The sequence below is a fragment of the Pagrus major genome, chromosome 21, assembly GCF_040436345.1.
Source record: "Pagrus major chromosome 21, Pma_NU_1.0".
Classification (NCBI taxonomy): Eukaryota; Metazoa; Chordata; class Actinopteri; order Spariformes; family Sparidae; genus Pagrus; species Pagrus major.
Window position 1 is genome coordinate 20,751,597 of NC_133235.1, and position 27,898 is coordinate 20,779,494.

Here is a 27,898-nt window from a genome sequence, read left to right on the forward strand (position 1 = left end):
TCAAGTGGCGTATTTGAGCTTAGGAGTCTGTGAATTACATGAGATAGTGGAAAGAGAAGGAAACCCGGTGGTAGTCGCGGTGCCTTGGCTCTCCACAAACATCGGGTCCAGGCAAGCAACTTTGGCAGCGAAGAAAGCGTGAATACAATGAAGCACGGCGAAGAGGTTCGAGAACTCGAGCTCCTAAAGAGAAACGAAGACAAACACTCAGTGGATTCACTTTCTGTCACCTTGTTGCTTTGATATGCTTGTCAGAAATCTGAATTACCTTTGCTTCAATAGATTTGGAGTCTTGATTTTGGAACAAAAACTTGATCTTGCTCTTTCCATCATCAGATGATCCTTTTAGTTGAGAGAACTTGTATCTCCACAGTACGGCCTGAAACACAAGAGTCTAACGTTAAACCCTAAACAACTAAAATCTTTATTTACTGCAAACTAATTTGTGAAATCCTCCCAGTGTCACCGTTTCATGAATAATTCATGTTAAAATCCACCTGGATCCGGTGTGAAATGGGGCACGTCGGCAGATCAACCAGACATCGGTCGTTGTGAGATATAAACTTGTTATTTTTGCCACTGGGAAATTTAACAAGCCACAGCAATTTCACCTGAAATAGCAGCGCTTCCTTCGGTGATTCAATTAGTTTTGAACTGAATAAACAAAAGCTGCGCAGTGAGCCAGACGACAGTCAGTATACAGACTGAGTCCTCAGGTAGACAGCTGGCCACGCTGTTCACATGAATATGTATCTGATTGGTGCACGCTGCAATACCGGGCTGACAGTTCCTGCTACTGTAATCATTATTACAACAGCACTCTGATTATTCACGACACCAGAAGTCACGTTGACAGACACAAACAAGAAACCAGTGTGATGTATTTCAAACTTCTTCTTCTTGAATCAGAACAGTTTGACAGGAAGAGTGTCACCTCTTTAACTTTCCTTTAATACCGTCTCTGACTCTGCTCGCCATGACGGATGTGATGACGATCACCGTCTCCCTCATGTCAAGTACCTGATATTATATCTGTATTGTGACCTACATGGAGATATTCTGTGTTACATTCTCATGAGTCTCTGCAGCGCTGAGCTTTATTTCTGTCAACGTTACACTGTTTAAAGCAGCGGTGGCATGTCACTAATTAAGTTAAGTCCTGTGCTATATTTTATATTCTGACTGTATTTTGACAACTATTGTACTCGGCTACATTTATGTGACAGCTGCAGATGCTGGTTACTTTACAGATTTGATTATAACTGACTTTATAGAACATGCTGATAAATTACTTTAGATTCAATTACCCAACAGTGTAAATTAATTAAATAAACTCCACTTAGTCCAGCTACGACCTTAGAATAAAGATTAAACATTAGTGCGTCAGTCAAAAAATCCACTATTATGAAATATAACACAACACTAACAGCAACCTTTTTCCTGTATGATGAAATACTCTTTAGTATTTGATTTGTTCTAGATAGATTTGCTTGTATTAGGTTTAGGTATCGTAGTTTCTTTTGCTAGTTTTTTGTTTTGTAAGAATTTGGAGATCCAAGGGTTTCATATAAGTTGGGAGGTACAGGACCAGCATGTACCTGGGAGGGCCTATGTGTTTTTTTTGTAGTTGATGTTTTAGTAGTAGACCAAGAGATGCAGCAGGAGCCATGATTAATTAGTTTTTTGCAAAAAAAAAAAAAAAATTGCAAAAATATGTCAATGGATATGAATGAACTAGGTTACTCTGGTACATTAGTGGTGTTTTTATTCAAGTTTGATTTGATTAAGGACAAATAGCCATCAAAAAAATGTTTAACTCGAGCTACATAGTATTTTTTTTGTGTAGTATACGAGCTGAATGCTTCTTCCACCATGAAGGGGTTAACAGATTATGGATGATCATGTGTTCTGTGTCATATGAATCAAATAATGACTGTACCGTAAGTGGAAGCAAGGAGTATTAATGGTGCAAAATGTAAGAATTTTAGTGTAAAACTTTCAAAAATGTACTAAAATTATTAACAGAAACAGTCTTGACCATGTGCTGCTCTCTGTTTGTCTGGAGTATGAGTTCAACATGTGGCCGATTCTTACATATTGCAGCTTTAAGTTGGTTGCAAACTGCAACATCACCACTAGATGCCATCAAATTCTACAAACTGGACCTTTAACTTCTTCATGTTTGCGTGCCGTTTCCCTCCCAGATTTGTGTATGTGACTATTTAGCTCTTTAATTCAACAGCTCACTGAAAGGTTTCAGGTGACGGAGCCTCCTCAGGTTCTGAACTCTGAGTTTCCAACGAGTGGCTCGCCTTCCCTGGGTTAAACCAGGATTTCTTATTTATGTATATTAAAAAATGTGCTTTACATATTATATTTTAAAAATTTCCATTATATACTGTATATATTCCACTCCATTTACAGGTCACTGATCTACACCTTCAGCTGTTATAGTGGGCAGTTAACCGAACCTCCATGTCTCTAGGCTGACAGAGGAATCTATAAGCAGGGCGAGAAAGGCCACAGCCAGCTGACCCCTCGCTGAGCTTGACTTTGAGTTTGACAACCACACAAGTTCTCTGTGATCACTCAGAGCTTTCTTGCTGGGAGGTTGTATTCACTACACAGCTGTGTTGCTGTCTTATGCTTTTGATTATTCTCAGTAATTGTGCAAAACAGTAGAACAGATCACAATGTGTACACTTACTTGTGGGTAGAAAATCCAGAGTTTACAGCAATTTAATTGTGTTATTTCATAGTGTATACATCCAGTCCATCTAAAAGGCAGGTTTGATGCTTTAATAACATTTTTAACAACACTTTATCTGACGTTAGTTTGGAGATCATCGGGCCACAGACTAAAGAAAATAGCTGTTGTTCAAACTAGCGGAGATGTTGCTGTAAGGTAGATATCAAGACACTAGAAAAGCAAGACAGTACACAGAATAAACACAGCAGAACAGTAAGATAGGCCGGACCATCATCGGGCCATATATATATATATATATATATATATATATATATATTTAGCTCTTTAATTCAACAGCTCACTGAAAGTTTATATATATATATATATATATGTATATATATATATATATATATATATATATACATATATATATATATATATATATATATATATATACATATATATAAATATATATATATATATGTATATATATATATATATATATATGTATATATGTGTGTGTGTGTGTGTGTGTGTGTGTGTGTGTGTATGTGTGTGTGCAACAAAACAAAGATAAAGAGGTTTTGGCAATGTCACGTCTCCGCAATGCAAATCAACTGCCAGTTGTCTTGCTGGAAGTGACTGTAGTTTGCACAATGTCACATTGATTCGGTCTATACATTTCTTGAAGAATGAGGAGATTCAGCATGACACCAGGGATTCTCAGCTGCATCGCAGAGAGCATCTCGAGCAGCTGCATCACTGTGTGTCATGGGAGCAGAACTTCCAAAACGCCTGCAGAGAGTGGTAAAGACTGCTGAGAAGATCGTCAGCGCACCTCTACCATCTCTGCAGAGTCCACAGAGCAGCCTGCAGCATCACCCTCCCCCCATCACAGGGTTTTCACACTCATGCCCTCTGGCAGGAGGTACAGAGGTGTGAAATAAAGGACCTCGGGGCTCACGGACAGTTTTTATCTGCAGGCCATAAGACTCATGATAATCCACTGCCTCTGCCACCACCCTGATCCACCTCACCATAGAGGAAGCTTCACTTTTACCCTTCCACCCCTACTCCACACACACATAAACAGGCAAATGCACACTCCATACTGCACACGCACAGACCATTACCTCCTATATGTGTATAGATTTTGCCTGACACTGCATATTTGCACTAATAATGTTTAGTATATCCCACTGATACTGCTTATTGTACACCTCTTGTATTATTTTTTGAACTATTTTTAAATTTCTACCTCATGCTTGATTGTAAAACTGCATTCAGAGTGAAAGGCAAAGAATTTCATGGTACAGTAATCGTTTTTTCTTCTGTGCATATGACAATAAACACTTTGTCTCGGACCTGTTGACCTCGTTCAATATGTTTCAAGTTGGGATGCGCATTGTTTCTTTAACTGAGAGGCAGCTGCCTTAACAACCTTAACAATCATCAATAATGTATGAAATTTGTTGGACATTTTTCGGCTAGAAAACCGTTTCAATCACTGACTTGATGTTTGTCTGATGCAGAATCAGAGCAGGCTATATTAGGAGTTGCAGGAACAGAAAAAGTAAACACCAAGTTACTTGAATCATAAACTAATTAACACAAAATAATGACTTTGTGTTGACTGCGGCAAAATCCAACATAGATTGAGGCTTAAAGGTAATAATATCCGATGGAATAGAACATCTTTTTATATCATTTTTAATTAAAAATCTTCTATTCTCATAACAGTATTTTGTATTTTATTTTAATACATTTAATAACAAGTATTTGCAAGTTGTAACAAAACACTTTTTGATGTATTTGCACCCATATTTTCATATCTGGGTTAATATGATTAATCATTAGTATTCCTAGTTTCAAGTTATATTTTTTTAAATGTCGTGCTTTACAACAGGAAAACTGCTGCTTTTGGTAAAACTGGAGCAATGGCGGAACATCTCATTGATTCCTGAGCCTGCAGATTAGAGCTCAACTTGTCGAACACAGTAATGTTTGTGGCGTTTCCGATTGAAACTAATTCTGACACGGGTTTTTGAAATTTGCCAATCGCAGCTCTTAATTACAGAGTAATCCCAGCCGGTGTATTGTCAGCCATAGCAGTGTACATATGGATTGTGTTTTGTGCATTTCTCTGTGTAAACAATACGCTGGCAACATTTTAAGCGTCCTTGGGGAACATTGTTGCTTCACATTGCAGGAATCAGGGCCAAAATCTTAGAGAACAATATGGCAGTGCTTGTGTCCTGCTCATCCACATAATGTGCACCAGTGGAGTAGTCTGCGTGGCTCTCAGACTTGGGGAAAGGCCAAAATGAACTGCAGGCAGGAGTGAGATGTTTGAGCTGGGGGGAAAGCAGCCGTCAAAACAAATGTGCTCATACTCCCAAAATGCAGACAGTGCAGAATAAGGTAGCGGCTTTAAAAAAAGGAAAAGGGAGGGCTGAGAAATCGTGATTAGTTTCATCACTCTGTCTGCAATATGTGTCTGAAATCTCCCGCTGAAAGGATCTCTTTTACTTATTCTTATTGATGATAAAGGACTGTCCCACACTCACCTTTGAAGCAGCATCAAAGCACACAAAGCCCATGCTGAAGTCAACTGTCAGTCCCATGAGGTGGCTCTCCATGATACAGGCATATGTTTTACACTACAGAATAGGAGAATAAGATGTTAAATACAGGGAGCTACACAAGGACACAAAAGCCGCTTTTGCTCTGCTGAAAATGTCACATGAACATTATCAATCTTTGTACTAAAGCCACTGAGCTGGAACCATGTGCTGGATTAATGTCATCACGATTCCCTGCACGTTGCCTACTGTTCAGGTGCAGACCTGTATCCTCTCCACCTCCAGGAAAGTGGCCATCTGAAAAGCCTTTTCCCAGGTCAGCAGCTCGCCGTCCAGTTCCACACTGAAGAACATGTCCTCCCCGCTCTCCGTCTGGACGCTGAAGCAGTGCTTCCTCTTATCCAGAAGGTCATTATCCTAAGATAAGACAGTACGGCTGCCATGCTGATCAGGTACAGATGGGCAGAGTGACGTGGAGATAAGACAACGCAACAGCAATGCAGTTTCCTGAAGCTAAATGGACGTTTATGTGCTCTGATGGCAGAGGAAAGACTGTAGACGGCGGCTTTAAGAGCACTTGAATCCTTTTTTCTCTCTATCCTCGACACTTACATAAAGATAGTACCTATATTTACAAGCTGAACCACAAAATGTATCACACTGATGCTTTTTATACAGCTTAATGTAACCCAAATGGAGTAGTGAAAAGGTATGACAGTGCAGGCCGACTTATATCTGATTTAATTTGTGGATGTATGTGAATTAGATTAGCTATAATGAGTTTGGAGATAATGATTTGCAGATAAATTCTCACGATCATATTCAAAGTGACCTCGAACCTGCAGAGTATGAACAAAACAGTCTGAACCTTGAGCGTCTCTGTGGGATTGAAATAGAACACATGCAAGTAAATCAGTGAGTTTTATAGTTAATATGAAGTGCAGTCATCAGTTTTCTACTTTATACTCTCTTAATGTATCCAGTGTGTGTCTAAATGTTTCAGAATGGAAATCTTAAAGGGTTCCTTACCTTTAAAATCTTGCACATTATCTCATACACAGTAAAGCTTTTCTCTGCTCTGGTCCAGTCCCATGTCGTCACCTGAAAAATGCAACGTTTGATTTCAAGACGGTTAAAAAGGGAAAGAAGGCAGAAGAACTGTCCATAAATAACAATTACTAAAAGGAAGTTTATGTCTCATAATCCCCCAATCCAACCCTTTAGTTACTGTTCCTACATCTGTCAAGTGCTCCATTTTACAATTTCCAATGAGAACAGACAGATTTACTTCTTCAGGATTCTCATTTTGTAGGCTACCTCGCAGCTTTTACTAACTGTAGCCAGCTAGCTTTAGCTAATGCTAAACCTAAAACTCAACCTAGAGGACGTGGAAATCTAGGAGTAGCACTGATTGAACAAGTATTAAGAAATGTATATAAAAATGTAATTAAAATGTTATTTGTAGCGACAGTGGTTAGAGCTGTGCTTTACGGTTTGTATCCTCAATGATGCATATATCGTATATGTATGATGATCCCTATGATTTACCTTTAGGCTACAAGAGAAGAGGATTTGAGGATGAGGAGTGACTGATGGGTTTGGCAAACAAAATGCTATCTGATGCAGTTTGGCTGGCGCTGCTGAGGTGTAAACCTCCCCAAACCAAATAAAAATCAGTAAGAGCCATTATCATTATTTATTATAGCACCTTGGCTTCCAACAACATGAACAGGTATTTTTCTTACGTAGCCAACCTGCAACGCCATAAAAAAGTTGGCCCCCCATTGCAAGCCACCATTAGCAGGAAGCTAGTAAGCCGGGCATGCTAACATTTACAGCTTACATCAGAGCCGATCAAAACCGTTTAATGCATTCCTCACACTTTAGCGCTTGTTATACCCTCCATACTCAGAAACAGAAACTGAATGTCACTCTTACTACAGTCTCCTGGGTGTTTCAGCATGAAGAAAAATCCAAAGCAGACCTATCAGTTTCTAGTTCCAGAGCTATGATTTGACAAACACTGTTCAGGGTTTGGTGAAAGGTTATTTTATTGATGCATAGTTGTTGAATTCAAAACGTGTCATCCTGCCACATCAGGGAAAATACTCCTCAATGGTAACTAGTCTTCAGTAATGAAGACGCTCGTCACATCGTCTGCACAAGCAGGCGCCTACATTCTTCCATCCATTCACATTAGCATATTCCATTTATATCGGGTTGAGCAGGCAATTTCAGTTATCTATCAATCTTTTCCCATCTCCAGCACCATCGACAGCTTATCCCTCTTGTCATAATCACTTAAGTGGCTGGCAGAATGTAAACAGATTTAATGATCACCATCAATCAGGAGGAAGATCGATGCAGCACACATGATTATGAGTGAGCTGCTTCCTCGTGTTCGAACAGGAAAGCATTTTCTCCCTCAACAATGCATTAACATCGGGTGAAAAATCTCCCGTGGAGTCAAACGACATCAATTCAAACGCAGAAGTTTGATGGTTTTAAAGAAGTTGGTATAAAACAAATGAGGACAGAGTGGAAACTTACAGGAGGCGCTGAAAACTTGAAGAGTGAGGAACCCCTCAAGGCGAGGAACTTTGGTGAATACATTCGGTCCTGAACGGAGTCCTGCTCCTTCTCGTCAACCCAGCCCATGTAGATGATCTATCAAACAGGGTAAAAGGACGATATAGACATGAGGGATGTGGAGTGTAATAACAGGGATCATCTCTTCTCTTACAAAGAGCAACAAGGGTCTGACATAAACTCACGGAGATCGTGGCCTCCCCTAATCAGTAAAGATACCCGTGATTATGGCCCTGGTATTATTCTCATCAGTTATAATTTTATCAGGATTAGCTAACGCCAGGACGTCAGCTAGTCACCCTAAAGTTATATACATTCAAACACATTAAACATCATTAAATCATTAACCAGCAAGCAAGTTGAGTCATTAACTGTTCGTTCATAAAGTCGAAGACACCAATGAAACATCTGTTAGCAGTTGGGGTTGTTTGTGTACGAGGCCTCTGTGAATCAAATCTGATCAAACCACAAGCACATTGTCTCTAACTCTTAAAGTATGATATCTTAAAATGTTGTTTTTCATAAATGTAGCTTGCGTTGCTGCTCATTTCGTCATGAATATCTAATATGTTACTCTATTGAGAAACACTTGAGATCTAATACCAAGTTCTTAGGGGCTTTGAAGATTAACCGTGCAGGTTTTTAGCAGTTTAAATACCTGTCAGGTGCTTCATCACACTAATGCAAAAAAATCCAATATTATCATTCTGCACCTTTGCATAGCGATGTGTAACTTTATTATAGTCTTAAACTAAAATGGTATAAACGCTATGGAAAAATATTCTTGTGTCACAATATCCTCATATTGCCAACATGAAGGCAAAAGGTATAAAATTACGTATTCAGGAGGAGAAAAAAAAAAGAGGTTAGACCAACAGGGAGATGAAGAGAAAGAAAGCGAAGCTTCAGTGCAAATGTTCTGAGACATGATTTAAGACATCAAGTGTATCTCACCATCAGTACTCATTAAATTCGGGGTGATTGCAACCCAAGTAAAATGTTTACTTGTGTTTCTGTTTTTTGATGGATGGCAAAACAAGTCAGTGAAAGATTCGGGACAAGCAGCCACGTCTCCTGCCGTTTCATTTCTTAACAGGAATTGTCAAATGAATTCACAAGTTTTTTGGTGAGGCAGAATAAACAAGACAAAAAAGGGACGCCCCCCTCCCGTGTTTGGACTGAAAGATGACACTGCGAGTTAACCGACTGAAGGCACTTAAGTTGTTTTCTGATCATTTCTCAGTGGATGGATTTTAATGATGCAAACACTCTCCTTGCGTTGCAATAGTTGGCAAGACAGGGCCGTGTCCTTTCACTGACTGGCTGACCTGGTTAGATGTTTGATGTCTTGATTTTTTAAGATAAAGATAAAATATATGAAGTCAAAGCAACAAAAAAAAAAAGTCAAAACAATCAGCAGAAGCAGCAGCTCATGCTCACCTGCTGTTTGGAGAAACATCTTACCTGCTGGTTAACTGGAAAATTCCGGTTAATCTTCTTCACCTGTTGAATTTAACAAGAACATCAATATCTCATTAAAATGTCTCCTGCTAACAACCAGGCACCAATTACTGGTAAAACTCAAAATAGTTGTGCGACCCCGCGGGGACCTACAATCACAGACAATGTCTGGAAAGAACAAATAAACCATGAATCACAGTATCTTAGCTAACACGTTAAACACAGCACTGAAGGAATAACGTTCGAGCTTCTTCATTTAATTCAATGCATGCAAATTACAAAATGAGATAGAGTCATTTCCACAAGGACCCGAGGCTCTTCCTAAAAAAAATCCATTTAAAAAAATCCATTCTCTCTGTGATAATAAAAGCAGGGGGGGGGGGGACTACTGAGAGAGCAGTGAGGCTTTAAATTAAAACACTCTGCTCACATCACAGGTATCACTTGCTCCTAATCCACACCATACTATCAATATAACTCTTCCTCCGCAGCACAACACCAAATTAAGCCGCCCGGACCTGATCCCGACCTCCTATAGAGCCCAGAACAAGTCACAGCTGCTTATTTTTTGAGATGTTACTCAAGTTCAGGCTGAGGTAGGAAACAAGATGTATTTTTTTTTCAGTCGAGGGACTGAGAGCAAACAGCCAGATAACTGTCAAGATGTGCGCATATATGGGAGCAGTGACAGTGGGTTTGTTCAGATTCAGCTGTGTGGTTGTGAAAGTCGAACCCACCTCACAAACATATCAAGAAAGGGAACGGGGTCCGATTCTTGAAGTTACGAAACATACATCTCTTACTTCATCCAAAAATACATAGAGGAGAACTTTCACTAGAGTTCAAGGAAAAAAGTACCTAAAGTAACCTAGTAAAGTAGGAACAAGTATTCCAAAAGTGCTGTACTCAAGTAATTTTTTTTCTGTTTTGAAAGACTATATTTCTTGTTAAAGGATAAGTTCACACAAAAATAAAAAATTCAATTATGTAGTCACCCTCGTGCTGATGGAAAGGTGGGTGAGGTTTCGTAGTTTACAAACATTTCTGGAGCTTCACAGCAAAACAACATTGCATCATTCTCTAGTAGATGGGGACTAAAATGGCTCCATACAGCTTCTCCAGCATATTCCAAGCCTCTGGAAGCCCAGATATAATTGACTTGAAAGACATTATTTACACCCTCGGTTGAGCTCATGCACCAACTTCAGACGGGGTGCATGCTAACGCTTTTAGCCTTGCAGCTAAAGTTAAGATTCTGGAGAAAAATAACAACTTTTTAGATAAATCTGGGATCTTGGGGTTTTCAGAGACTTGGAGTATGCTGGACGGGCTATATAGAGCAATTTTATGTATATTTTTTTAACATTTTAAAAAAAGTCCCCATCTACATCAGTTGTTTCGGAGACTTCGCTGTAAAGAAATGTTTTGTGGACTATTAAACTTCATCCACATTTCCCTCAGCAGGTAACATTCAGATATTGACTGAATTTTCCTTTTTGGCTGAACTGTTCCTTTAACATTTTGCAGGTACTGTCACAAACAGTAGATGCCCCTCTCTATTCAATGCATTCTTCATTGCTTATACAATAAAATAACACTACACTGCAGGTAACTCCTTTAATGTTTCAGGTCTGCCACTTGCAATGTGATGCGACAGTTATTAAGAATCTTAATTTAATCCTTTGAGTCATTTTAAGAGTAAAAATCTCGTTTTTCTTTTTCAAGGGAAACCTGAGGACAAGTAAAAGATACTGAAGAACAACATTCACATTTTCCATTTGTGGAGCACAGATCACAATGAAGACAAATGCAAAACAGAACAAGAAATAAATTAATAATGAAATAAATAAACATCGCTCAGTTAAAATGTTAAAGACATGCCCTGAAGGTACTATACAGTCTCCATATACACATCACTTCTATGCTAGTCCTTTGTAGTATTGCAACGCTGACGCTCCGTCTCTGCAGTGTCTGCATAAATGTTTATCTTATTTCACTTGTGTGTACATATGTATATATGTGTTTTATGGTATACTGAGTATCTTTGGCACGACATGTTTTTAATCACATCAGAGTCACTGGTTAAGTTGCAGGCTAACATCTTATATTTGCAGAGTGCACACAGCAGCAGAGTGGATCCCCTCCTTTATCATCGCTCAGAGAGCTGGAGGCATTTATTCATGACGAGTGGTGCAATATCTGACTACAAACAGCTCGGTTCAATTGTATGAGAGCTATCCAAGAAGGACTGAAGCTGCTCTGCACACAAAAGGATGACCCTCTTCTTTATTGGGTCATTCAAATTCTCATATTTTTAGGTGTTTGCGCTATTTTTGACATCTCATTTGCAAGGTTTCCCATTTAGAAAGCGAAGTGCATTCATTTTCATTTTTTCAAAAAGGTCTGTCTATGAATATTTAGTTTGGCTTTTCAAAAAGCAGATGCAAATTTGAGAACACAAATCCCTGTAATACATTCTCTGGCTTTACAGTTTATTGTTTTTTTTAAGGTCTTTGTGGCACTCTGGCTAATCCTCAGCATGATGAATCAATCAATACATCACTTTATTTGTCCCTAAAGGGCAAAAGAACAAAGGACATTTACACAATATGTGAGTAAACACAGAGTGTGTTAGTTAAAAATAAGTTCTATTGAGAGAAAAAAACATGAAGTTATAAAATATGTTGTAATCTGGACTCTGATTGAGGAAATGTATTTGAAAGATTTGTTTTTTTTCTACTTTGTTCCTGAATGAAATATCTGAACTACTGTTGGATGGATTGTCACAAAGGTTTGTACGGACATTCGTGGTCACCACAAGATGAGTAAACCAACTATGTAATGACAGCCACTGCATTTGGATGTTTTGAAGCCAGAAGTGACCATATCTGGACGAGAGGGTGGAGCTAGGGAGGGTATCCTGATTGGATCTGACTGACGAGCTGACGACATGCAATGGTATCGACATTTCAATCACAAGCACACCCTGCTCCACTTCTCTTTTCCTCAAAAGTGTGATCATACATAATTTACAAAAGGAACCTCACGCTGTATTAAAGAAGACTTGAATAAGTGATTGAGACCACCACCTCATGAGGAAACTGTCTAGTGAGGTAATAAAGTTAAAAGTAGGGTCATTTTCTCATAAGCTTACATACAATCAAAGTACAACTTGGCTTCACTTTTCAGATCCGTCAACAACATGAATATCCAGTGACTTTTGTTTTTAGGGTTTCGGCGCTAATTAGCAAATGCTAACACGCTAAACTAAGATGGTACACATGGTAAAACATACCTTCTGAAAATCAGCCTGTTAGCACCATCATTGCGAGACAGATTAAGGTGACAAAAATCAATCGACTTTAAAAAGGTAGGTGTCTGAAATAATTTACATCAGCCAAATGAGGCCGTATTGTACAATAAGACATCTATTCTTTGAGCACAAATCTGTGTGTATCCCACATCCATCTTGGCTACTAGCTTACACTCACACCTCAGTAAATGCCAAGGCCAGAGCGAGAGACACACTCTCGATTGTTGAAGCCATTCACTCCGTCCACTCCAATTAACCGTCATTATTCCCTGGAGACTCTCTCCCGCACACACACACACACACACACACACACACACACACACACACACACACACACACACAATCCTAGCTGTCTCCCTCTCTCACCACACACTGATGGACTGGTGATAATTACTAATCCCTGGTTTTCACTGCTGCTCACTTCATGTCATATTCATGTCAGCTTGAGAGCCAACACTCCCGCCTGGATGCATATTTCTAGACAGCCGTTTAGATGGCTCTCTAAAAATACAACTCCTATTTTACTGCATGGAAATCAAAGAAATCACACCTTTAATATGCTGATAAATACGTCAAAATGAGACACGGTTTGTCAGGTTTTGTATGAGCAAATGCACATGATGGAGCTTGTTAGCTGTGTTTGTTTTTGACCCCCCTGCTGAGCGTCATCACCCATCTGGATCCACAGAAACATCTGTTGTTTTTAATGCTCACAGTAAGAGAACGAAGAAAAGCTTTGTTTCCTTTGTTTGTTGCTGCCTTTCGCCGTCACTACTCTGTTACGTATCATGCTGAATTATAGATAATAAGTGCACAGGTTTAGCTGGGGGGAGTGAGTTTAGCACAGTGCAATTGCTTTTGTGACCTTGGGCTCTTAGAAATAAGTGTGTGCTTTACTCATCGTGTGAAAAGACATTAGTATGTGTCTACTTAATGCCATGACATTTACAAAGGGACTGTTAGACGATCCACAAATTGAAAGTCAGTTGCGTTAACACCAAACCCAATATCTTATTGGTTTACATGAGAGACTGCGAGAGGCGGCAGAGCTAACAAGTGTTATTGGTTCACTGGCTACTCACATTGTGCTTGGTGAGATTAGAAATGTTGCCGGCTATCGCCTGAAGCCAGTCCAAGCAGTCTTCAGCAGTGGGAAATTGTACGACTCCGCTACAAACTCCGTCCACAGCTATGACCTGGAAGGCATTTTTCCTGGAAGAATTAAAGAGATAAAACAAAAGATCATAACGTGATTTTACATTTTTTTCAGTCCATGAATTACAAATTTTACAGAACATAACTCTTTTGATCGAGTTCAAGGAAGCCGTTAGCTTCTTTTTCTATCAGTTACGAATGAGGAGCAACTTGCAAAGACTGGAAAATCAATGCAGTAAGCATTTTAATCAACTTTATTTTTCAAACTTAGATCATCACAGGCCTTTATTCAATTTTATAACTCTGGACAGACTCTTTAAAAAAGGTCTAGCTGATATCACCATGGTTGTTGTTGTGTTGTTGCTCCAGGACCTTCATTGCAAATGACTAACCACGCTGTTGTTATGTCATGGCTTTGTGACTCGTGTTGGTGTCGCTCTAGGATTGTTAAGTTGTAGGTCCCTAATGCAGACTCCAGGCAGGCAAATGGTGGAACAAAGATCGAGTTTTAATGAAAAGCTGACAGGCAGAAGGAAAAACAACGAACCAAGGAAACAAAAAACAAAACCAAGTACAAACCGAATAAAGTGCAGGGAACTCAGACAAGAACTCAGACGAAACACGAAGAACAAACACTGACGAACTAACAACAGAAAGAGAGAAAACACAGGACAACCACAAGGGAGGGAAAACAAGATGAGACAGGAAGTAACACAATATGACACACAGGGATGAACCTTTCAAAGTATAACAGGAAACAAAAAAAACTGAATCCCAACATCATGACAAGGACCATCATTTCCATTCACGGAACATATTATTACATTTACACTAAGTCTACTTATTATTTTGCATTTCTTTCCAGTTTTCTGTCGCTGTTTGGTTATGACAGCCACATAAAATCCTTGATTAGTTTTAGTTTGAGTTAAAATAGACTCTTTCAAAATGTTAAACATGTGTCACAAAGAATAACTTCACAAACAAAACCAAACATTAATTAAGTGCACTTAATTAATTATGGTTTTCCTTGAACAACACCAACGCGCCGATGTCAGATCCTGCTTTTAAAAAACTGGCCGGCTCTCTGCAAACACTTCTCATTATGTGTCATTTTCCTTTGAACCTGCACTCATTGATCTTTTGGCAACATGGGGCCAGAGTAAACAAGTTATGAACACATCATTGACATGAACATGCAACAGTTGGTTACACATCAAACGGTCATGGAGCAATATAGCATAATTTAAAGTTGTATTTATGGCCACCTGTCGAGTGTAAGGTGAATATTCCCTTCTTCCCACCGACCAATCAGAAAACCTTCACCCCCGACACAATCAGAGGCAAGAACTCTAAACTCAAAGTCATATTTTCACATACATGCGCCAGTTTGCACCTGAACAATGCTGGATCTAACACACATTACTGTATGTGTAAATATGTGCTGACTATTTGTTTCTTTTGTGAAGATATACTGTAAATGTTGACTTTCAATGCCTATTTTATTCTTAGTTACAATTTTACCCTTGGTATTTAGTCTTTTCTTAAAGCTACTTTAAGGAACTTTGATATTTTGTTGATTTTGGAGGCCCCCGTGGACAAAAGTGTTTCCACCGTCAAAACCACAAAATATAATGTCTAAAATAAAACTAAATAAAGACAAATCTCATCCTGCTTCCTTTTAACTGGCTACTACTCACTGTAACTTTGCTTGGGAAAATGTAAACACTGCTTTTTGGTGCTGAGCAGGTGGTGTACAGTGGATTTTAGTGCAAATAAAGAAGACTATTAAATTTAAGTTGTACGAGCAAAACATTTTGAACAACTTCAAATCATTAGTCAACTTTACGTAAAGTTAATTTGTCAGATTTTTACAGCGTAGGGTCGTCACTACGAGCAACACATCTCTGACATTGTCACTTTGTTTTCACACTTTCCTTTGACACATTGTTATGATAAAAATATCTTTTATGGACGATTTCAATGAATCAGCAAGTTTTCAAAACAGAGCTTTCTCACAGTTTCAGAGCAAACAAAACTCAAAATACACTGTGCATTTTAAAAGTTGACTTTACTTTAAAAACGTCAGGAAACAGATTACCTCAGAAATACAGAGGAAACGTAGATTATTCGGTTTGTGTTATAAGAGGTCAAAAGTTTTAACAAATGAACATTATTAGTCTAGATTACTTGGTCATTTTGATGCGCTAGGTTTCCTCAATTTTTTTTAAAGTCACGCTGTCAGATTTTTCAGTGTATGGTAAGTTGATCTTTGTTGTCATAAAATAAACTGAACGCATTACCCACTATCTGGCTGATCAATATAAAAACTTATGGTACTCTTATGCAATTTTCTATTAATGGGGCTCAAGCATGCCAAATCACAACTGTGGTCCATTAAGAGTCAATCCACAAGATTACTGTTTCTATCATCCACACTGTCGCAAAATGTCTTTATTGACAGCGTAATGGCTTATTACTATTATTTCATCATGCTCTTTGTTCAGACGCTCCTAAAGCAGAAACACAGAACTGTTTGGCTTATTTAATTGTGTTTAAACGGTTATACTAAATAGCAGAAAAAATAGGCAGTCTGCTCCATTTGAAAACCCCAAAGCATTTAAAAAGCACTTATGAGCCTAATAGGGAGATACCAGCACTTCAAGATCAAGTCCTGCAGCTCACCTGCAGGCGTCAGAGCCCGGGATGTACTGCGACAGGCGAGAGTGAAGCAGCGGAATAAGGCGCAGGTCCACCCATCTCTTCTCCCAGCGAAGCCCCGGTGACGTGGGCCAGGACGAGCAGGACAGCGTGTCCTGCAGAAGTGTGAAACACAATGTAGAGGAGCGCGTCTTGTCAAGAGCTCGAGTCCTGCCGCTGCTGCTGTAGTAGCTGCAGGTGTACAGGCAGGCTGCAGAGGAAAGCTGATTCACTCTCCTCAAAACGATAAAGATAGAGCATCCCGGTTATCAGGGAGCAGTGACAGTTGCATGGAAACAACTTGCTGGCAGCGGGGACGCTGCAGCATGGTTACAGGGGGACAATTATAGAATCAGTCAGTCAAAGAAGAGGCTAATGGAAAAACTACCGTGTTGTTCGGATGGTAGTTCAAGTGCAGGCCACTATCACACAGAGGAGAGGAGGTCCCACTACTCTGGTCGCTGGGGATGCCTGAGAGCACAGCAGGGACACACAAAAAAAAGCCAATAAACCCTACAAACTCAGAGCAACACCCCCATCTAATTCAAGGCTTCCAACTGCAGTGAATCACAGCCATCAACCAAAGTGTGTTGCTTTGTTCTCCAGCACTGTAGGGCTCCTGCTTTGTGCCAATTTGTATTCAGTTGACTGGTTGGATGGCCAGTCAACCTGGCCTACATACGCATATGAAAGGATTTTATAAAAAGCTTTCATGTCTGATGACGGGCTGAGGCTTTCCCATGGAAGAGCAATCAATGGCGCCACAATAAGCAACGTCATTTCTCTCGTCTCACATCTGTTTTGAGGTTTGATTTACGTACTTCACTCTTTTTATACCCCTCTTTAGCCAAACATCATCTTTTTTTAGAGCCCACTGTGAAGCTTTTTTAAATTTTTTCCAGGCTCAATTTTATAGTCACCAGGACAACCGATCCATGACAGAAAATAATACCAGCTATAAATACTCTTGGTTAATTATTTTGCAGTGATTAAACACTTCAATTAAGCAGTGTTTGGAGAGCTTTCTTACACGTGCAGTCCTCACACAGGGGCAGTTTCAGAAAGGCTGGAGTCTTCTTCAGGAAAGAGACAGTGAGAGTCACTTCTTCACCAGCGTTTCTCAAAACCTGGACCTGCAAGATAAAAAATGCAGGGATATTTTTACAGCGGGAGCTGTAAACTGTGTTTTTCTGCCGATTGCGTGCTGTGATGAAACATGGTGTGCTAACGTCTAACTAAGAATGGAAAGCCAAGATAAGGGATTTACACAGACACAGAAGTTACGCTCCATACACACATATTTCTTGTAGTTACATTGAAAAAAACAAAAAAACACAGGATGAAACAGACACAACTGGTTTTACAAGTCAAAAAGATACAAATCATAAAGTGAGACAAGATAAGCCGCTGAAAGAGCTGTTGCAGTGTAAGAAACATGAGATATGAGCTGACAGCTTACCACTTCCTCGTGGCGATAACTTCTAACGTTTATTCCATTTATCTAGAAAGAACAATAACAGGGTTACCCTAAATAATACTGCTGGCATCATATCACTGCAGCTCCATCTTCAGAATGATTAATGAGGCAAGCACAATAACTGTTATGGCATCTGCGCTGAAAGCTGTAAACAAGAGAGTCACATCCACAGTTGCCATGAATACAGAACGCCTTTGGCTGTCTCGAAGATGTTTCCTCGGCATCACATGAGCCGGGAGAGATGAGATGTGGGAGAGATTCTTGCCTGATATACTTGTAACCAATGAATGAGAGGGGATGTGACATTTACTTATAGGAATGCATCATTATTCAGCGCAGTTTGTGGACATGTGGCACATGAATTATTAAAGATACAGTGTTATTTTGCAGAGTAGGATGAGGTGTGTAAACAAGCATTAATATGAGTTTTGGCATTTCTACCTGAAGGATGCCGTCTCCGATGAAAAGCAGGCCAGAGAGTTCAGCTGGAAATGAAAAAAAAACCAAAAACATGTCAGTAAAACTAACACGAAGAGTAAGATGGAGGAAAAAAACACAACAAAAACAATATACCTTTTTGTTCTTTCGATATTTTTGATATCACAACAGGGATTTTATGTTCTGCTCCACCCTGAGGGGACAAAGCAAATCACATTAAATTTACGAAGGTATCACAAACACCAGAATGAGACGAAGACGCTCGCAAGAAGCTAATTTTTTCAGCAAATCCCTCGGCTAGTGCTGTTTGACAAGAAAATGATCAATAACACTTGTTCAGACTTAATTTAAAGGAGTTGTGAGGAGCAGCCTAATCAGCTGGGATCTAAATTACCTTGATGCTCAGACCGAACCCTCCAATTGTCTGCCTCCGGATCGTTACAGTCCTCTCCTGGAAGAGATGCAGGGAGAATCAAGAAATGACTTCAGACTGATGCTGAACCGGAGGGAGCTCTTACAACAGAACAAATAGGGAGAAGCTGCTTTTGTCAGAACTAAAATTTAATCACAAGCAACTTCAAACCTGAAAAATGTAGTTATGCGTCCCTATTTATTTGTGAAAGTTGCATCTGAAGTACCAACATAACTCACTTTTCCACTCAAAGGAAGAACTGATAATTCAATATTGTCATTTTTACACTTTTACAGGAATCATATGAGATTTACGCTTATTCACTTTCTTGGCGAGATTAACATGAGAAGATACTGCTGTCCAGCCTACGCATTACATTTGAAGCTGGAGCCAGGAGGCAATTAGCTTAGCTTAGCATTAAGACTGAAAATAAAGGGAAACAGCTAGTCTAGGTCTGTCCAAAGCACCTCTGAAGCTCACCAGTTAACACGTAATATCTCTGTTGGATCCATGCACAGTCAGAGTAGAGTAGTTGTGGGTTTTGGTGGAGTGAAGAACATTTTTTCACTCCCCACTGCAGAAAGTCACTGCACCTGGCTGTTGTTCGACAGCAAACAGTTACAACACAACCTCCCTGTAAAACCAGACAACCGAAACTAGATTAAGATTTTTACATTTTTGTTTAATTTCTTTTTAAAGAACTTTAGAGGTGCTGGTATGCAGATTTTCATTAGCCACACTAACCATTTCCCTCTTCTTCCAGTCTTGATGCTAAGCTAAGCTAAGCTAATCACCTCCCGGCTCCAGCTCAGTGCACAGACATGATGGTATTGACCACATCTAAGCTTTCTCTTTGAAATGTGGAACTAAGTTTTTGTTTCACACGTTACACAAGTGAAACACAGTTACTTTTAATAACATTTTGATCAATTTTGATGTGAATTTGTCTACATTTGCAATATATGTCTTCATGGTGCCAATCGAAATAATGTTTATAAACTACACAGTAATTATTAACCATTTACAAAGTATTAAAAACATCAGTTGCACTTAATAAATGGTTTAAAAGCATTTTATTGTTCATTAACAGTGAACTAACTATCAACTAAGGTTTAATTAACTAACTTTACCATTTATTAATAATGGTTACCATAAAGTTTTGCTGCATTGCTACTAATATTATTTATAGTCATTCAAAACTATGTGAGACAACATTTTGAACATTTTTTAACGATCTAGTGGTGGATGGGGATGGGAAATGACAATTTTTTCATTGTTCATTGCCCACCTGGTAGACAGGTGCCAAATAAAATAAAATAACGCAAAAGAAAGTGTTGCATTGCCATAAAATGTCACTACTAAGTTTATTAAAAATTTTGAAAATGCAATGTTTCTCTCGTGCTGCAGACCTCCACCGAGCAGCGAACTCACAATATGAAAAAACAACATCGTTAAAAAAAAAGATCAAAAAATTGTCAAACTCATGAGACAGTGACAATAAATTCAGACTCTTTTGAGGTTTGGATATGAAGTTTGGACTTGTTGTTGTCCAATCCTCCTCCTCTCCTCCTGTCTTTTAAACTCTCTTATTCATAAAAATGGATTTTCTTTGCATTGCTCATGCTGTTTCTTCTGTTGTTTCTTGTTTTCTATTTTCTATTATACTCTATAGATCTTAAGATATATCGTCTGTCTCACACTGTTTTTTATTGATCCCGTAAGTGTCTCTGGTGTTTGTGATTTGACACCGTTTTCTATTGATCGTTACAGCCCGTGGCTCTAGTATAAAGATGTTGTTTCATATCGTTTCATATTGGGAATTTGATGCCTGCATTTTCCAAAACATTTAGCGCTGATAGTTTGCAGGAATTCTGCATTTTTCATAAAGTTTAATTGGTCACCAAGGCTTAAAAAAGTCTGCAGTAGCAATTTCATCCTTTACATTAATTAGTGATCATGTTTCAGAAGACATGAGCTATTCCTCTGTTCGTCTTTGACAGCAAAATGTTATTGGGAGAATAATAACATTTTGAGAAAGGTCATGAACTAGAGAGTTTTTAATGAGAACCAGTGGATTTGTAAATGGGAAGAAAAAGTTGTCAGAGATGATGACAAGTGAGGTCTGAATATCTTTCTATACGCCATGATCCGGGAGGTGAATCGCTATTTAATAGCTGCATTTGATTTATGAGGAATAGATTAACTGATTTGTCAATGACGCAGACATTCACGGTATCTTTGCGCTGCAACCTTCACTCATTGTGCTGTACATGTTAATGATTTCTACGTATCATATAGAGGAGAGGTACCACGCTACTTACACTTGAGTAGAAAGGCTCTCCTGACACACAGATGACATCTTGTTCTTGAATGGTCAGAATATCTTTGGCCAAGTGTAGTCGAATATTAAATGGCTCCTCATTACCTTCTTGCATCAAATAAATCCCAGTCTTTGTCTGCGAACAGTCAGAGAGATAAAAATCATTCATCATCCCTCCCTGACTAAATTAACTGGCCATGAAATGAAATGTCATTGAGAATACTCCACTGCAGGATGAAAATGGAAATTAGGATACAGACTTTTTTGATTTTCTTTGTTAGTACTCTCCTTGTTAACGCTGATGTTGGAACAAATAAATCAGCGCTCTGAGTAATAAACACACATTGAGATGGAAAAAAATACAAGACAATGTTGATTTACAGTTTTCTAATAATGAGCAGACTCTCGCTGAAATAGATTTTTATGATTCGTGCCCTCTGTTTGCGTTGTATACATTCACACTGAGATAAAAAAAAAACCTTGAAATTATACCATCTTGTTTACAGTAAGTGAAAGGCTGATGATGGTGATGGCAAATTAAGAACCTGTGAAATTAAGTGGCTTGAACCAGGCTCTACATTTGAATCTCCCAGTGTGAGGACTGTGTCTCTTTCCAGTGATCCATTTAAAACATGCTAATCCGCATAAATTTGCATTCTGCATATCCTCCCTCCTCCCCGGCTAATTGCGATGCCTGCTCTGTCCTTGACTTAAAAAGGTCTAAATAAAAGAAGCACCTTCACCTGACAAGACTGCTAATGGAAAGAAGCCACCAGTGTCAGCATCCTTGTCACCCTGCGTACGTCGCTCATCAGTTAACAAGACAGTTGGGCTGCTATTCTTAGAGCAACTATCTCGACTGCAGGTCAAACTTGAATCAAAGTCAGTTTATGGAGCATATTATCTTTCACCCCAAATGAGGAATGTGAAGCAGTGAGCCTCCGCCTGCAGCTGCAGCGTGAGAAATGAAATGAGGGACGCATTAATTCACATTATATGAAGTAATGTGCGTGCGAGAGTCATTAGTCGAGCAAAATGAGGGCAGTAGTGCCGTAACTGTACATGGCTGGTTCAGACAGTGTCTCACGTGGCTGAGCATTGACCCGTTGTAGCGCTTGCATTGTAGCTAATTAGCCTTATCACTGATCCTGGTTTATGTTTCTCTATTATTCTCCCCCCTCCATTATTATCTACAACATGATCGGAGCAGATCTGCAACAAGGACATCTGTTTCTCATCCAGGGGTGTAGAACGGAGGGGAAGAGTTCAACATGGAGGGTGTTAAAGAAACTGAACTAAAAGTTAGTTTTTTCTTTTTCAATTCTGATATTTTACATTATTGGCTTTAGAAGTAAAATGTTACCATTGGTGGACTCCTTTGGAAGATTATTTCTCATATTTTAAATAATAATAGCCCCACACCCCCCTAAGAAATGTGCACATGGTTTAATCCATACCTGCAGTAGTTTGTCCCCAAACCATTAAATTATTATTTAAAACTGGATTTGGCTGCGCTGCTCAGACTTGCTTCCAAGTTTACCCAGCATTTCCCCCATAGACCGCGATTATAAAAGAGACATCTGTAAGACAGTAAAACATTGTGCTGCAAGCAAGGACAATGATGACTCTTTTATGACTTCTGTGAAACTTTTCTCAAGCCGAGAAGAGAAGGAAGGGTCATCACGTCACCGAATCTCACGTTGGGGCCAGATGTGGTGTCAGCTGTATTGAGGTCAACGGGAGATGTATGGAGAAAACACACTTCAACCCAACATATCTACGTCGTATGACTTCTGATGAAGAAATGCCTCCAGAAAATGAAGGCACACACTTCAGAGAGTAGGTTGGCGACTGATTTCTTTGCTCATGATCTAAGTGCAGTCTTGTCAGTGGAAATCAGTCGGACCTGCCTCGTTTGATCAAAATATTATCAGCCCTGTCCCTCAATTGGGAGATATCCTGTGGTTAACCTCCTCTCTGAAGTGAGTTCTTTCATTTTCTGAAGGCATTTCTTCATCAGAAGTCATACGACGTAGACATGTTAGGTTTGAGTGCATTTCTAAATGCATCTCCCATTGACTTCGATACAGCTGACACCACAGTCTTCCCCCAGAGCGAGATTTGGTGATGTAATGACTCTTCCTTCATTTTTAGGTTCCTTGTCCATAACCAGGAAGTAAACCTGGAAGCTGGAAACCTTTTTTGGTTTATGCGCCAGGTGAGCAGCTCTCATTGGACTATATATGCGGCATTTTTTGATCAATCCATACGTATGTCCCAAAAGTGGTAATCGGGCTGATGTTAAAGACTTTGCAGCAGTCATTTACCGTTAAAACAATTCAATTAAAATCAGTCTATCAGGAGAAAAAAGGAAAGCCATATTGACAAAGAAACCATCAGAGGGAAAGCAACTTGCTGGCAGTGGTATCTATCATGGTTTGCCAGTATTTAAACAGTTTGCTTGCTGATAAATGAAGCAGAGCTGGACTTAGTTTGAGAAACAGCCACATAAGTGAGTCAACTGCAGGTCCATCATCGCCATCTTCTCATGTGATTGAGGATGTGAGACATGTGGCTACTAAAAGCTATTTACTGCAGTTTACACTGAGCAACATTAACACAAGAAGTCAGTTTTAATAATGTTTATACTTGTTGATTCAGTTATTTGCACAATGGATCTATTTATCCTAATCCTACCCACTGGGATACCTGCAGACTCCAGAGAAATACTTTTTGTCATATCTCACAGTTGCTTTATTCTATCGTTTCAATTTTTTCATGTATGTTTTGGGGCCCTGGGGGATCCTATTCAAAGGCACCCAATTCTGCCAAAGCAGATTTAATAGATGCAACTATTTATCGAGTTTATCTTTGCCAAGGCTCCCGATTGAAGGTTTGAAACACTATCAGGGGGTTTCAGGGCACTGAGTCATTTTGAAGAGACAGACACAGTTTAAATAACATTTCACTGATTTTATATTGCTGTGTGTTTCCCACACATAGAGGTATATGAATGTAAGTATAAACACGAGTATATTTGGTGACTCATTTTAGCATTTTATGCTTTTATTTCTTTTTAATCCGTCTGAGGGAATGAAGCCATGCACTCTAAATGAACCTGTTTGGTCGACCATATAAATATAAAACACAAGTTAGGGCTAATTTTAAGGCTATATCAAAACATTTTTTTTGCAGTGATGACTACTGGTACTTTATATAGTCTCATATCACCATAACATTTTAATATTGATCTGTTGCCCGGCCCTAATACAAATAATGTTCAATTTAAATTACTGAAAACTTCATCATATCAGAATGACAGGATGATAAATAAGCCTATATGTATATATTCTTATTTTACATAATGTGCAGATTATTAGAATAGAATAATATTAATCTGTTTTGATTTCGATTACATAAATTACATGTTTAGAGGGAAATAGGTTGACATTTTGCTGTGATTGTAGTTTCATACAGTAGTTTATTCCAGTCGGTGGTCCTTGTGCGTCCACATGATGGAAGGACGAGGGTTAAAGGGGAAAGGGGAGGCTGCATTCCTACAGATTGATGTGCTATAGCACTGTCCAAGCCACATGCTTCCAGACGCTTGTAAATGTCAGAGCTGTTTCTATAATCACAGTCATTTCACTGTCAAAATGTTACATTGATTGAATCCTACCAACCTCTTCATTTGAAGTCTTGAAATCCATGTGCTACAATGCAGTGAGGGATACTGCAACAGAGGGAAACAAGATTGAGTTAGACTGAGGAGGCAAGCGCCGACTAAGGTGACCGCAGAACCGTGCAGCTGATTCCAACTAGCATTGTTAGCAGGATACCTTTTTCTATTATAGCTTTGCTATTCTTGCACAATGGAGGGAAATAGCTCTTTCATTGTAATGTGCCTCTTCTAAACTCATCTCACACTCCCAGTGAGCAATCTCGGGAGAAAACCGGAGACTATTAAGTGTTAATGAATAATTCATTAGCAAAGGTGAGAACCCAGGTATCCTAATAAATGTTTCAATATCCAATTCAGTGCTCCCAGAAATGAACCGTGTTACCATATCTGATGCCCTGACAGAGAGAGAGAATAAAGCTGAGCCACAGTAAGGAGGAAATGCCACAATAAAAGCACCAAAACCTCAGTGGTATTGTGGTTTAAAGAGAAAAAGGAGCGACACCACAAAACACATACTGGGAACTCATGTGAGTCGCTCTTTTCAGACAAACACACAAGTCGTCTGGAGGATTTTTTTTTTTTGCCAGAGCCTCGTTTGCATAAACCAGTTCTAATCAGACAGCCACTTGACTCGACAAAAAGAGTGCAGATCAAAAATGGCTCACACTTGAGCTATAGAACCTGCACCGCACAGGGAGTCGACATACCTCAGTAGAAAGGCCCCCAGCTCTTTGGACGGTGAGATCTAGCCATCGAGCAGCGAGTTGATCCCTGATCTGAGCCGTAGCAGAGGGCCTTCCCGAATCATGGCTGTCAAACCTGGGCGGTGGGGAGAGCAGAGCTGTCACCTCTCCTGGCTGGATGGAGGATAATTCCCAGTGGAGCTGATGCTGAAGAGCAGAATGAGGCTAACGTTCAGTGAGGGATCGGTGGCTGTGCTGCAATAACAGAGGGAGGATGGGGTGATCATTCTCATACTAAGAAAGACTTGCAGGTGAGGAGCTGCTGTTCGACAACAAACAACAAAGCTACATTTAAATATTCAGATTCAAAAAGCAGCGGAATATTGTTCATTCTTCTTCTGACTACGACTGAAGGGATTCAATCTACAGATACGTGTGATGTCAATATATCTACTGCACGTATGTGGGATGATCAGAAGCGATTCACAGATTCAAACTCGAGACTATGACTCCTTCAGCCGATGATGAAGGAGCCTCTCAAACACCTCGCTCATAAAAACCTGTGGATTCATGTGCACGAATGCCAAAACGCAATTAACTCATATTCTTCCATTTTCTTGGATCTTTTGTACGCCAAGCACAAATGACTCTTTCAAAGTGTTTATTAAGTTCCAGTGGCACTCTTGAGAAATCCTCCTCGTTAGTATGCATTGTTGGCTCGATGCCACCTTTTTTCGTTGAGCCGCAGTGTTGCCTCTATAATCATTGTTCTAAAAAAAACAGTATATATGCATTTCAAGCTACATTTCACGCATAAATCAGCAGGTCCTGATTATACAGTGGGAGTAGCCTTAATGAAACTTGGAAATCTGTTTGTTAAAGCACTGAAAGGGAGGAGAGTGGGTCATTATTACTATGTTAGTCAATGCAGAGACTCAAGAAATCTTTACGATGATCAGATCATCCGACTCCGAAAGAAAAGAAAAACATAATCCATTTCAAAAAGGTACATGTCTCGAGCCAATTTAACTCTTAAATCTTTGTTTTTTAGCTCAGTTATCTTTCTAATTACGTCTGCTGTTTTTGTGCATTATAAGGTCTATTGTAGTGCCAATAAAGTTAAATGAGAACCAGCTTTGTATCAGTAGACTGTTGGGAGCATTTGCAAATTACAAACTCCATTTTGCCTGTATTACCAAATTGTTTGTTACAAGCTGGCCGCCTAACTGTTTCCTGTTTCAGATCAGACTCAGTAAAAACAAAGTGCCGCCAAATCGCGGTACATCACCCATCAGCAGGGGTGTTAATTGGTCCAATGTGGCGCAGAGCATTGTGGTTGTTGCAGGTTTTCTACCTTTTGAGCAAAAGTAATACCACAGCCCTTTTTTCTGTTTCCCCATGTCATGTAGCACAAATGTCAAAACTATTTATGTCTTTCTTCGGCATAGACACCCCAGTTTTATGCAAGGGTCATCTTTCTAGCAATGAAGTACTTCGAAACCTTCAGATAAAATTTTCAGACAGAAAATACCTATTCCTAACCTTGAACAAAGTGCTTTGGTTGCCTTAACCTAACAAAGGACTGAATACAAAGCCACCATCAACCCGAACCACTTCCCTGTAACTCCAGCTCCAACTCCAGTTCACAAATGTACTTTTTCATTCAGTCAAAGAAAGTCACAGGAGAAAATGTTGGCAGTTAACATCTCTGCAAACATTGATACATTGTGTGCGTGTATCATTCGTACCATACTGACATTTCTACAATATGTGTCATATCACATTCACCTTTCATGTCAGAAGCGGAGGGGATCATGGTGGAGTTACAGGCGAGGAGGCTGCCAAGCCAGTGACCACTGTTCAAGACTACGTCTAAATATTTGTAAGGGTGACGTGATATTTTTAAGGAGACGTCGGGACAATTTCTAGCTGTGTTTATGGCAACAAAAACGGATTTTTGTGGTGACCAAAACCTGTATTTTAAGCCAAAACATGATGTTTTCCTAACCACGAACCAAGTGGCTTTTGTGCCTAAACTTAACCTTAAACTTAAGATCATGAGTAAGCTGTTGTTGCCACAACATAAAATAGGAAATAGAACCTAAAGAAATGTAAAATTTCAGCTTTTGTAGAAATGTACATTGCCAACACTTATTCTGGTGATTGTGTTGAGAAGTGTTGTTCAAGCATTAAAGGCTGAGAGTTGTGCTGAGAGTTACAAAAACATTTTAAATATCATGTACAGGAATCCAACAGATTATGTTTTGTATGTATATAAAGAATACTTTAGAAACCTCACTTATATCGATATGCATTCTGACCATGTGATTTTTATCTATATTGTTGTGTAACTGCAAATATATGTGTTCCACAGATTCATCATTAAGTTGTGACTTTATG

General features: G+C 39.3%; 1 protein-coding gene across 1 annotated transcript; it reads right to left on the reverse strand.

The window, feature by feature from the left end:
• sntg1 (syntrophin, gamma 1) lies at positions 1 to 24,843 on the reverse strand. The gene is made up of 17 exons (XM_073491877.1): positions 24,817 to 24,843; positions 21,135 to 21,269; positions 18,796 to 18,852; positions 18,537 to 18,594; positions 18,405 to 18,448; positions 17,946 to 17,987; positions 17,517 to 17,619; positions 16,875 to 16,957; positions 16,472 to 16,602; positions 13,717 to 13,846; positions 9,325 to 9,363; positions 7,822 to 7,938; positions 6,301 to 6,372; positions 5,536 to 5,688; positions 5,257 to 5,349; positions 269 to 379; positions 1 to 183 (listed from the first exon to the last, which is right to left on the reverse strand). The coding sequence occupies exons 1-17, from the start codon at positions 24,841 to 24,843 to the stop codon at positions 1 to 3; spliced, it is 1,578 nt and encodes a 525-aa protein (XP_073347978.1).
• Between the last annotated feature and the right edge of the window lie 3,055 nt (positions 24,844 to 27,898).